The sequence below is a fragment of the Bubalus kerabau genome, chromosome 2, assembly GCF_029407905.1.
Source record: "Bubalus kerabau isolate K-KA32 ecotype Philippines breed swamp buffalo chromosome 2, PCC_UOA_SB_1v2, whole genome shotgun sequence".
NCBI lineage: Eukaryota > Metazoa > Chordata > Mammalia > Artiodactyla > Bovidae > Bubalus > Bubalus kerabau.
The window spans coordinates 113,812,208-113,824,371 of NC_073625.1; the positions used below are offsets into that span (position 1 = coordinate 113,812,208).

General features: G+C 48.5%; 1 protein-coding gene across 2 annotated transcripts in view; it reads left to right on the forward strand.

The window, feature by feature from the left end:
- The first annotated feature begins 2,220 nt into the window (after positions 1–2,220).
- PDIA5 (protein disulfide isomerase family A member 5) overlaps positions 2,221–12,164 on the forward strand; it is a 93,079-nt gene continuing 83,135 nt past the window's right edge. The window contains exon 1 of one of the 2 annotated variants that reach the window (XM_055568396.1): positions 2,221–2,432. In XM_055568396.1, coding sequence (XP_055424371.1) covers positions 2,247–2,432 — 186 coding nt within the window. In that variant the 5' untranslated portion in view covers positions 2,221–2,246. Of the gene's footprint in view, positions 2,433–11,833; positions 11,882–12,164 lie in introns of those variants that run through there. The other variant, XM_055568397.1, reaches the window with a different exon arrangement.

A 12,164-nucleotide genomic window follows, 5' to 3' on the forward strand; every position in this document is an offset into this window, starting at 1 on the left:
ATCATTTGGGAGTACAGTTGCTCTGCATCCTCACCAGGTGCTTCATTTTACAGATAAGAAACAGAGACCCACAGAGAGGAGCTTAAAGGCCCACTTTCCATATGTAGATCATGAGCTTGAAGATGCAGAGCATGCAGAGGAAGCCTTGTCTCAACTTGCTTTGGGAATTTCTGAAATTCTCCAACACTTTACTCCATTCAATCATTCAGTTACTCATCAAAAAGAATTCCAAAAACCACATGAGGCTCAGGTCCTATGCTAGGCTCTGAAGTTAAGTGGTTAACAAGAGAGATGTGAACCTTATATTCCACTTGTAGCAACAGAAAATGAACATACCAGCTAAAGAAGTAATTGCAGAATGTGGTAAGTGCTAGCAAAGAAACAATGGAAGCTGAGTTAGAGAATAAGGGGGTTGGGGTGGAGAGGGTATAATCTCCTTTAAATGGGTTGCTCCAAGGGCCTTTGTCTTACATAGAGGCAAGCCCTGAAGGGAAGAGAAGGTGGCAGCTGGACCAAGGGCCAGGGAAGGTGTTAAGGCAGGGAGAATAGGAAAAGTACTAGCCTTGAAGTAGGAACAGCTCTGATGGCCAGGAATGTGCAGGAAATAATGGTTTGTGTAACTGGAGCCAAGTAGACAACATAGAGGAGAGACAGTAGATGAAGTCTAGAGGTCAGGCCCAGACCATTCACGGCTCACAGCTCATGCGGAAGTATTTGGATTTCATTTTATGGGCAATGGGAAACCATTGGAGGGTTTCAAGGAAATGGCAAACAAAATCCAACTGACATTAACAACTGTATTGTAAGGGGTATAGGGAGGAAGGAGCAGCAAATGGAAGGAGCAGTTTTACCCTTGCATGGGGTGAGACATGTCAGTAACTTAGACTTGGGAGGTGGCAGAAGAGAGATATTGGGTTGGCCAAGAAGTTTGTTTGAATTTTTTTCCGTAACATCTTATAGAAAACCTGAACAGACTTTTCGGCCAATCCAATATTTTGGCAGTAGAGCTGACATGACATGGTGATGGGTTGAATGGGCCTGTCGAGAGGTGAGGATGGATCAAGGATGACTTTTAGGCATTGAGCTTGGGACCTCCAGACAGTATGAAAAGCTCTTTCAGCTATAACCTATCAATCCTAGATTGTACATCCTTGTCCATCTCAAGCCTCAGAATATAGTAGGTGTTCAATAAACATTCTTGAATGAATAACTGATTCCATGCATGAATGTTTTAGCACATGAATGGGTTCAATAAAGGGTTTTTAATGAGATAAAATTCACAAAACATAAAAAATAACCATTTTAAAGTGTATAATTCAGTGGCATTTAGCACATTCACAGGGTTGTGCAATCATCACTTATGTCTTGCTTCAAAACATCTTCATCACCCGCAAAGGAGATCCTGCACCCACTGAACAGTCACTCGCCAATCCCTCCTCCTCTTAGCCCCAGGAAACCACTAATTTACTTTCTGTGCCCCTGAATTTGCCTGTGGATGGTTCATAAAAATGTAATCATACAATATGCATACTTTTGTGGCTAGTTTCTTTCTTAGCATAATAGTTTCGAGCTTCATCCACATTGTAGCGTGTATCGGTAGCTCATTACTTTTAATGATGGAATAATATCCCGCTGTATGAATATATCCCATTTTGTTTATCCATTTATCTCTCAGTGGACACCTGGGTTGTTTCCACCTCTTGGTTATTGTGAATAACGCTGCTGTGAGCATTTGTGTAACAGTAGTTGTTTGGATGTCTGTTTTCAAGTCTTTGGGGTACAAGCCCAGGAATGTGGTTATTGGGTTATATGGTAATCTGTATTCAACTTTCTGAGGAAATGTCAAATTGTTTTACAACAGATCAATAAAAGTTTCTTGAATGAAAAAAACGCAACAGTAGGTGGGAGGCAGGGATGAGGGCTTTTCCGCCCTCCACAAGCAGCACTGGACTGTGCCATTTGCAGGCTATGTGATCTGGGTCAAATGACTTAAGTTCTCTGGGCCACCTCTTCATCCTTAAAGTGGGGAAAATAAAACTTTTCTCTGTGAGCCGAAGGACATGTTTTTTCTAAAGTTCTAGGCACAGAGTAAGCCTCCCATATTAACTGCTTTCCCTTACTCTGACCTTGACCATATGGCACTAGGCTATTGATTCTACCTGGCCAGGGGGCCAAGTTCAGCCGTGCTGCAAACTACAACTCCCAGCACGCACTTCTCCCGGGCTGGCTCTCCCAGCGTGGTGCGCATGCTTTGGCAGACGTGGCACCGGGAACTCGGAGGCGGGGAGCAATTGGGAAGTGGCGGCGGCGGTTGCACCCGGCGAAGCTGCGGTCGCGGGAGCCCGAGTGAGGACCGGAGCCGGCTGGGGGCAGCGGCAGCAGGGATGGCGCGGGTCGTGCCGGCGTGGCTGCTCCTGCCGCTGGCGGTCTGGGTGAGGCTGTGGCGCTGGGGTTCGGGCCGGGACGGCACGTGCGCCCGGCGTGCAGGTCCAAGCTCCCTGCTCCCGGCGCTCCCGGGGCTTGCGGGGAGATGATGCCTCCGGGCGCCTGGGTGGGGGCAAGCGTGCTGGACGGGCGGGGACCCGGTGGCTGTGCGGGAGGCGGCGGAGCGGTCGCCGTGCCCTCCCTGCGGAGTGCTTCGGCGCTCAAAGGTCGAAAGGAGCCCGGAGTCGGGGAGCCCGGGGACGCTGGGCGATCGCTGGCTGGGGGCTTGCGCGGTTGACACGACTATACAGGGGTGCAGGTCAGGGGGCAGCCACGGGCTAGGGCGGAAAGCGGGCGGCTTGCGGGGGCACTGCGCCCCAGACTCGGGGCCCTGCACCTGTGTGAGTTTGGGGTAGGAAGGGGATGCTCGGCACCTGCACTGCCGGAAACCTTATTTTAGGGCCACCTGGTTCTTGGTTTTGGCCCTGAGCAGCCGGGAAACTGCCGGCCACCTTGTGGACTGCCCTCCCGAGCAGCCCCCGCCGGCCAGACTTGGCTGGGCCGGGTGGGGTCGCCCGGGCGGGGAGTTCTGCTCCTTTACCCAACTGAGGCTGGCTGGAACCTCAGCCACTTTCTGGCTTGTGATGCGGCCTATCGTTTAATGTAGGTGACTTAGTCTCCTCATCCATGAAATGGGGACGCTTTAGATACCACCCCAACCCCCCGCCTCCCGCACGGTTGCCAGGATGACAAATTGGAGGAGGAAGCTCTAAATTTCGAAACCCTACAAGAGGGGAGGAGGGACGGGCCAGGGTTATGGGAGTGTGGGATCTCCGGAGCAATTTGCTAGGCTTGGGGTTGGGAGTGGAGAGTGTACCTCAGGGCATCGCTGAGAGAGGTCGGAATGGGTGTGTCCACAGCACCCAGGGCCCGGGGTTGGCCCTGGTGTTCCCGTGGGTGTGTGATACCGTCTCCTTCCATATCTCTCTTGTAGTTTCTGGTCTCCCTGATTATAGGACAGTTTTGGCTCCTTCTTTTTCCTGAAGCTCCTGAAGAGAGACTCCTGCTGCTGGAACTCTTTCCAACCTGGATTTTCCAGTTTTCTTTTTTTTTCTTTTGGGTGTGGCAAGGATGCTGGACAACGCTTGAGGAGAAAAAATGGAGTGTGGATTGAGTTGTTTTAAACACTTCCAGCTCTCAATACTGTGCCCTTCTGGGATCGCCACTGAGGAGTGGCCCAGTAGTTTCTGGTTGTCTGAAAGTGGGTAGAAAAGGAAGCTCCCTGCCCCTCTACATCTGTTTCTCCCTCTTAGAAGCGGGGCTGGAGTGGGGCAGTGTCACTCTCCCAGGTTTGTTTAGGTTTGTTTGATGCTCTGTTCGCATTCTGTTCCCTCGGCCAGTTGGCCTGGGCGGTCTCTGGGCCAGGCAGGGCTGCTGGACGGTGCAGAGGGGGCCATCTCCAGTGCCACCCCAGAAAGGTGTTTGAACACAGTCTGTTTTAGGAGGTCTACTTTCTTCTTCCCCTTCCTTTTCCCTCCTGTGAAAATGAAAGACTTGGGACTCTGACCAGAAAGAAGTTTCATTCAGCAAACATTCATTTATTGGCTGGCACTGGGTTGGATTTGGGATGGAGGGCAAAATACACATTGTTCTGTTCCTCTGGTGTTGCCCTGAGTTGGGCAGGGAAGTCAGTCCTGTGGGCAAATACAGACAGAAGAGTGAGTACCCATACTCGAAGTTCTGGGAGCACCACTGAGGGAGAGCTGTACATTAATTTAGAGGGAAGGTCAGCCATGACTTTCCTGAGGGGTGAGTTGAGCTGTCAGGAGCGAGTGTGGGTGTCATCTAGGGAGTTGAGATCTGCTGATGCCGTCCACTGGGAGGTGTGGAGAGTGGGTAGGTTTGCTGAGAGCACTAGAACCCGGGAGTCATCAGCAAGGAATTGGCATTTTCTCCTTTCCCCAAGCCCAAGATTGGCTTAGCAGGTGTGAGACTGAGGTGTAGAGTCAGTGACGAGTGGTGAGTGGACACCAGGGTGCCATGCTGTGCTATGTTGTTTCAGTTGTGTCCAAGTCTTTGCGACCCTATGAACTGTAGACAGGCTCCTCTGTCCGTGGGATTCTCCAGGCAAGATTACTGGAGCGGATTGCTGTGCCTTCCTCCAGGGGATCTTCCCAACCCAGGGATCGAACCCATGTCTCCTGCGGCTCCCGCATTGTAGGCAGATTCTTTACCACTGAGCCACTGAGGAAGCCTGACACCAGGATGGGCCTATGTAAATATAAACTGTGTCCATGTGATAAGGGTTCCCCAGCTCCTGGGAGTGGATTGGGTTTCTTTGTTCACTCAGTATTTACTGAGAGCTGATATGTGCAGGGCACTGGGCTATGACCCAAGAAACGCAAAGAAGTGTGAAGGGGTCTACAGAGATTCATGGACAGGAGTGTACACACATCCCATTTTTTACAGTAGCAAAAATATGGAAGTGGCTTACATGCTTAACAATAGCACCATGTTTAAATGACTTGTAGCCCTACCCATACCATGGAAAGTGATGTTTATAAAGGATGCTAGAATTATTTGCTAGAATGCTGGATTTATTTTCAAAATATTTTATAATGCTTATGAGGACTATCTAAGGACAGGAAAAAGTACTTGTGTATGATAATTAGGGGAAAAGAGGGATACAAAACGGAACCTCAGGGTGGCTGAAGCTAGCTACAGAAGTGAGGGATTAGCCGAACCTCCAAATGTCAACTGTGATTGCTCTGGAAGGTGGAGTTGTGGGTGACTTTTGCTTACTTCTTTGTCTATGCTTTTTTTATATTTCCCAAGTTTTCTTGAATTTAATGAATGTGCATTAGCTTTTAATCAGAAGTTAGTAAAGGAACTTAAAAAAAAAATGTTTCTTTGGGGACTCCTAGTCTTCCAACACTGTGACGTGGAAAGAGGTGCAGTCAACACTTGGACAAGTTGGTCCCAGCCTTCCAGGCTGGGTGTCCCTGCCTGGGGCCTGCAGCTGGGGGTGCCAGGCTGTCCTGTCCCCGACACCTGCGGCTGCCTGGCTCTTCATGCTGTCCCACTTAGCTCCTCCCTGCAGTCAGCCCTTCCTCAGGCCTGCTGACTGTCCTATAGTCTCCATCCAGAACTTGGGAGGACACGACCTCACCCTGCTCAAGGGTCTCAGTGTCAGGCCAAGGCCCGGAGTGGGCCTGTGATGACCTTTTCACAGGTTCATAGACAAATGGGAAAAATAACAATGGTGAATTTTTTCTTTCTTTTTTTTTCATGATTCCAAATATTTCCAGTTTAAAAACTTAATTTCTCTGACATGGTATCCATATTGAGAGGGTGCTGGGGGAGTGGCTTAGAGTGTCCTTTTGGAAAAAAAGATGAAAGCAGTGATACTGTATTGTGATTTTTTTAAAAAGCCTTCGATTGATAAAAAAATCTAAATTCAAATATGTATGTTATATACATAATATATTTTAAACATATTTTAAAAATATATTTTTTAATTATTTAAACTATATTTTAAAATATATCCTGTTACTCTGTGAGCATCAGAAGTCTGAGAACTATTGACCTAATTCAAAATTCTCTGATTTCACAAGAGAAAAATGAGGCTTTGAGAGAGAAGGGACTCACCCACGTGAGGCCACCTAGTTTGTAAAGACAAGGCGGGTGTGAGAGCCAGGCTCCTGAATTACAGATGGGTATTCTTCCCACTCCATCTATGTCATCCAGCTCCCACCTGCTTCCTCCCACCCACGCCACTGCCCAGGCCTCTGCCCCTGAGGGTGGCATGAAGCTCAGAACCTGGTGGGACAGGGGGCGGAGGTGCAGGGAGCAGCAGATGTTTGCCCCGTCTCTCCTGCAGAGCTTTTAATGTATACGTATTTAGGTTCTACACCATTATATATTTAATAGGCTCTTGTGGGCTGGCCTGGGGGCCTAATTGCCAATTAGAATGCTGCTTGGAACCTGGAGTGCACTTTTCCCACAGAAATAAGCCCTTTACAGAGGAAGTGTTAAAACAGAACTGGCACATGAGTTGGGGGGATGGCCAGGTGCCTTAGGAGCAGCAAACAGGGTGCTGTGGATCCTGTCCAGGGTCAGCCTCTGGGGCACCCAGCGACCAGAGAAGGGCCCCAGCTTATGCCTCACAAGGCATGCCTCAGGGCAGACCCTGAGCTCTGTGACAGTGGGGATCCTCTGTATGCTGGCACCTCGCCCAAACCTGACATGCAGTCACCCTTGGTCCATATTTGCTGGAAGGAATCAGGGTTGCAGGCAGGGAATCCAAGACAGAATTGTAGGCAATGAGGAGCAATGGACGAGGCTAGATGGACAGAAGGATTTGAGTCTGGGGCTGGGGAAATAAGACTAGAAAAGTGAATCCAGTAAAAAAACCTTAGATGCCTGGCAAAGCTTTCAGGACTCAAATCTGTAGGCAATGGAGAGACATGATGAAAGTTGCCCTTTTTAATAACAAGAACAGTGAGGCCACAGTGCAGGGTTGGGTTGGAGTGGGAGAGACTAGATTAATTTTCCCCAAACAACACTTTCTTCCTCTTACTTTCTTCTCTGTTATCTACAAGATGAAGTCCAGTGTGATGTTACGCAAAGAACACGAGCTTTTAGCCACACTCAGGAGCTGTGTGACCTTGGGCCCTGCCTATTTTCTTGTTTGTCAGCAGTGGTAATAATACCCATTGTGCAGAGTTGAAAGGATCAGAAATAATACAGGGAGCACCCAGCACAGCGCATGGCACATGGGCACCCCCAATAAATAGGAGCCGGCAGGCACCTCGGGTGGTTGGAGAAGGGGTGCCTGGAAGCCAGTGAAGGGCCAGAGGGGCTGTGAGTGGAGGCTGTGAGCCATGGGTAGCGGGCTGAACCATAGGATTCTTGGATTCTTGCCATCATGGGTCCCTGGAGCCGAGGTCCTGATGGCTCCTTGCCCCTCTGCACTGGGCCCTTCAGAGCCTCCTGATGGGTGGAGGTGTGGGTGTGTGTGCACAGAAGGGCTAAGAGTTTAAGTGCTCTGCTTTCTCCCTTTTTTCTGAAAGTGGATCCTCTCTTGAGACTGGAGATACCAACCACCCTGCCTCCCTGGAGGGTTTGCCCCAGCTTTGTGGTTTTGTTTGGTGAGGCTCTTGTGTTTCCCTTGGTGGTTGTAGTAGGTTTGGGAGGCTGACAGTGGACCAGAGAGTGACCCCCGGGGTGTAGGAGAGCCTAAGTTCTCCTGCATTACCGGACTTTGGTGGTTTTCTTGCCCTCCTTTCGTTTCCCCCACACCTGGCATCTTGGTGGGAGAGGGAAGGAGCACTGTGCCTTGCCCATCCTGTAGCACTGACCTGAGTCTCTGGCTTCCCATCGACCTGTGGACGAGAATTATAAAACACCTGGTACATTGCAGAGGGCTTGCAAAGTATTTCAGTGTACCTCACGTCTGTGTAGTTCTGCGTCCCACACGAGCTGGATGAGATAAGCTGGTTGAGTACTGTTACTTCAAGAGAGGGATGGGTAAGTTGACAGAGAGTGGGGAGAGAGAGACCACTGATGGGCATGGCCTGGAAGGGGAGGGCATAGACAGATGAATGGGTCATCTGACTGAGCAGCCTCCTTGGCAGGTGCTGTTTTCTGAAATAGCAGCACCAGCCAGTTACCTGGGGTGTCCGTGATCCTTGCTCTTTAGCTCCCTGATGGCCTGAATACGGGAGGCGGGGCCGCAGCCAGGCTCTCACTGACCACCCTCCTTGCCCTTCTCATCACCCTCCCTGCAGGCCTCTAGGTAACTGTCCCCTGTGACCACCTACGTCCATCAGGGCCTCATTCCATTCACCAGTTTACAGTCACTTCTAAATAATTAGCTTTGCAGTTATGTGGTGAGGGGTGGGGATGTGGGGTTGGAATAGCCTTTTTGCATCTTTTTATTCCCTGAAGTCATACTGAGCCCCCAGCTTGGATGGTGCTCCATGCCCAGATGGCCTGGTCATGAGCCTGTGCCTGGCTTCAGGGTTTCCCCGCTCCTCACAGCTGGCTGGGGCAGGAGTAGAGATCCATCACCCAAAGAATCCCACCATTCCTCTAACCTTGGCATGAGCAGATGTCTTTAATTCGTGAGCAGATCCTTTAATCCTTGCCTTGGAAGGTATTCATGGAGATCGAGGTCGAGGGCTTACGCTGGGGCTTAAACATAAGGGTGATATAGCTTCTGAGCCAAGTCGTGGGCTTGGCTGGAAAGCTCTGCTCCAGGGCCAAGTAGGGCAGGCTCCCGAGGAACAAGCACGTTTGCTCTCACCAAGGAGTCTGACCTGGCTGGGTCCGGGGGGGGGGGGGGGGGGTTGTACATGCTCCTTATTTCAAAGGAACATGGACCACCGTCTGCATGTTACATGTATCATGTTCATTCATTCCACAGATCTTTATTTTAACAGGCACCTCATGAGACTCTTTTATGAGCCAGACATACTGTGCCAAAGACTGGGGACAAACTGATAAAAAGGATGGATACCATCCCTTCCTCCCACTGCCTGGTGAGAGGCCACTAATTTATTATTTAGGAAGTGCTAGAAGGAGGGAGATAAACTGGTTAGAGCATGTATAACAAGGGTCCCTACCCTGTTGCAGGGCGTCAGAAAAGGCCTCTCTGAAGACTTATGGACCCTTTCTCAAAAAAAAGTTTTTAAATGTATAAAACAGTATGCATAGGATTATAGCAGAAACCCGTGATATTGAAATAGTTATCAAAATATTTTAACAAATTGTGACAAAATAGTATGTATTTTTTTTAATGCATCATGTAGGAAGACCTAGTGACAGAGTTAATAATTTCTGTAAATTGTAAGTAGTGATGAGCATAGATATCTGCAATAATCCTCTTGTTCTGAGAAGATGTGATTTCTATTGGTGACAAGGTCACGGACGTTGTCAGCGCTACCGTAGTTGGTTACCTACGTTCATAATAAAGGGAAGACTGAATTTCAGTGAGATTAGTGAAAATAAAGATCCCATCCAAATTCACAGACCCCCAGTGTAAGAAAAATTATCCCCAAACTTGGAAATTAAATATGATTTCATGAGTTTCTAATGTCACACTGGAGCATTGTCTAGGAAGCCCACCTCAGGGGCATCCAGTGCTTTAGGGATTGTCGCTATGATTTTATTTCTTAAGACCCATACTCTGTAAACTTAGAAAGGATGCAGATGATTTCTGTTAGGTAGGGAAGAGAGAGTCTTCAGGACATTAACTGGCTTTTTATCTCATTTAGCAATCATATCATACCTTTTTTCATTGATCATGTGTAAGTTTCTTATAACATCTTTTTTTAAAAGAATTTGGCTGTGGGCTTACAGGATCTTAGTTCCCCCAATAGTGAAAGTGTGGAGTCCTAACCACTGGACCACCAGGGAATTCCCTATAAGTTCTTTAAAAAAATATTTTTATTAACGTTTTTTTCCCTTTCTTACATCCTCTTTTGACCTAGCTTTGTCATTTTAGTGGACCCCTTATTGAGTTAATAACACTTTGAAATACGCTCAATCTTTGCATGAAAGTTGGGTTTTTAAATTTGAAAATTATACTGGATCCCTGTTGAAGAGCCATGGAGTGAGCAGAATGTGAGGTTGTGGCATTCAGAAGGGAGGTCTGGGTGGGGCTGTTAATGGAGGGGTGCGGCTCAGGTGGGGGACCCCAGGGGACAGCGTGGGGCAGGTAGAGAAGATGGACTGAGTGAGCCCGGAGCAACTTCTGCATTTACAGGATGGTGGCAGTGGGTTTACAAAGAAGACAGTAAGGGTTGTGGGAGAGGTGGAAGCGAGGCCAAGTGTGTTGTGCCGGGGCTGAGCAAAAGGAGAAGCGGAGGTGCCCGTCGGGTCAGCCACATGGAGGTCATTGCCGAACCTCCACCAGGAGCCTCTTTGGTGGTGGGGGCAGATCTGAGGGATGCTGAGGACTGCTTAGAAGGGGAGGAGGGAGGTGGAAAAGTCTGGCTGTGAAGGAGTGGGGAGTGGTATGGGGTCCACAGAGGAGGTTTCTGAAAGATGGGTTAGTGGCCTTCCAACCCAGCTGTGACTCCGACCACCTCAAAGAGGTATGTGTAAAAATGGATTCTTGGTCTCTCCAGACACACAAGATGATTTTCTTCAAGGATGAGGCCCAGGAAGCTATCTTTCCAGAAAGCTTTTACTTACTGCTGTTGTGCAGCTACAAACCAGAGACGTTTACAAGCTAACATTAATTTTACGCGGTGGACAGTATCTTGCCAGCCAGAGTTGCCTCTTTGGGCTGAGTGGCATGACACAACGTCTGCCCATGATAAGAGCCACATACACCAGTGATGCTGTGAGACTCACTTGGCTGGAGCATGTGCCGTTTTTGCCTTTTTCTGTGGGCAGTGAGGGAATTGTGCACAACAGGTAGCAGAGAAGAGATGGCTCCCGCTGTCCTTGAAGCTCTTTCCAGTTGGTTGCACTCAGTAGCTAGATTGGAAGGGGAAGCCGACTTGCTGGCCTCTCGGGTCTTGTTTGGGTGGAGCTCTGGGGAGTGGAGAGAGCTTGAGGGACATCAGTGGGAAGTGTGTGCATTGACAGGCAAAGACAAGAGCTTGTGATCTGTGCCTAGAAGACCTCTGAGTCCCGGTTCTGCTGTTTTAGGCTTCACCTAAGTTGAGTGCCTTTACTTCTTTGAACCTCAGTTTTCACATCTCTAAAGTAGGGATGGTACAGCTCCCACACAGATTGTTTACAGCAGGTTTTCAAACATTTTTACTGCAATTCCTGCAAGAACAGTTTTGCATTTTACATTTATAACCAAGTACATATATCTATATATGAACATAACAGTTGCAGATTTTTCACTGAATACACAGTCTTGCTACCAATGTACACACTGATGTTTCCTTCTTACTGTTATTTAAAAAAAATGCTGGTGGTACCCACTAAAGCGATTTTATAACTCTGCTCTTGGGTTAAGGCCTGAGGGATAGAAAATACTGATTTCAACTCTCAGCTTTAGGGGATTGAGTGAAATACTGTATGTCAAAGCACAGATGTATCTCATGGGTCATGAGCCCTTGAATTGTTATTTTCTTTTCAATTAATGGAGCTTTGAGACAGGGTTGGGTTTCCGGAGTGGGAATTCACCTGCTCTTCCTCGGGCCCTGCTGCCTACTTCTCTGCTTCCTCCTCCAGCTCTTCCTCGTTAAAAGGCCTGGCACACCAGGCTGGCAGCAGCCCAGAGCCCTCTTGGCTCTTGAAGAGGTTTTCCACAACATTAAAAGCTTTAGGGACTTAAGTCCTGGTTAAATGCACTGCAGTTGCAATTTCAGGATAAAAAAACCTGTTTTTATAAGCTCTTGGATCAGTCGTCCTGCGCCCGAACTGCCCCTTGTTGACAGCCACGTTTGTGCCACGGAAAATGGGTGGGAAAACTGTGGAGCCCACGTCAAAGGTGTGGTTTTTAAAGGAAGCAAAATATAAGACATAACCTGGCTTTGCATTCATGGGAGCAAGTGGTGAGACGTGCGTGGCTCTTGGTCTTTCCACTTCACCTTGGGTCCGAGTCAGAGCTTTTACCTACTTGCCGGGTAATGTTGAGCAAGTTTCTAACTCTTCATCTTGGCTTCCTTATCTATAGACTAGGTATAATGAAAGTACCTACTTAATTCACTTGTCAAGAGAATGAGCTGAACAGTCATGTGAGCAGTTTTGCTGGCTCCTGGGCACACATGAAC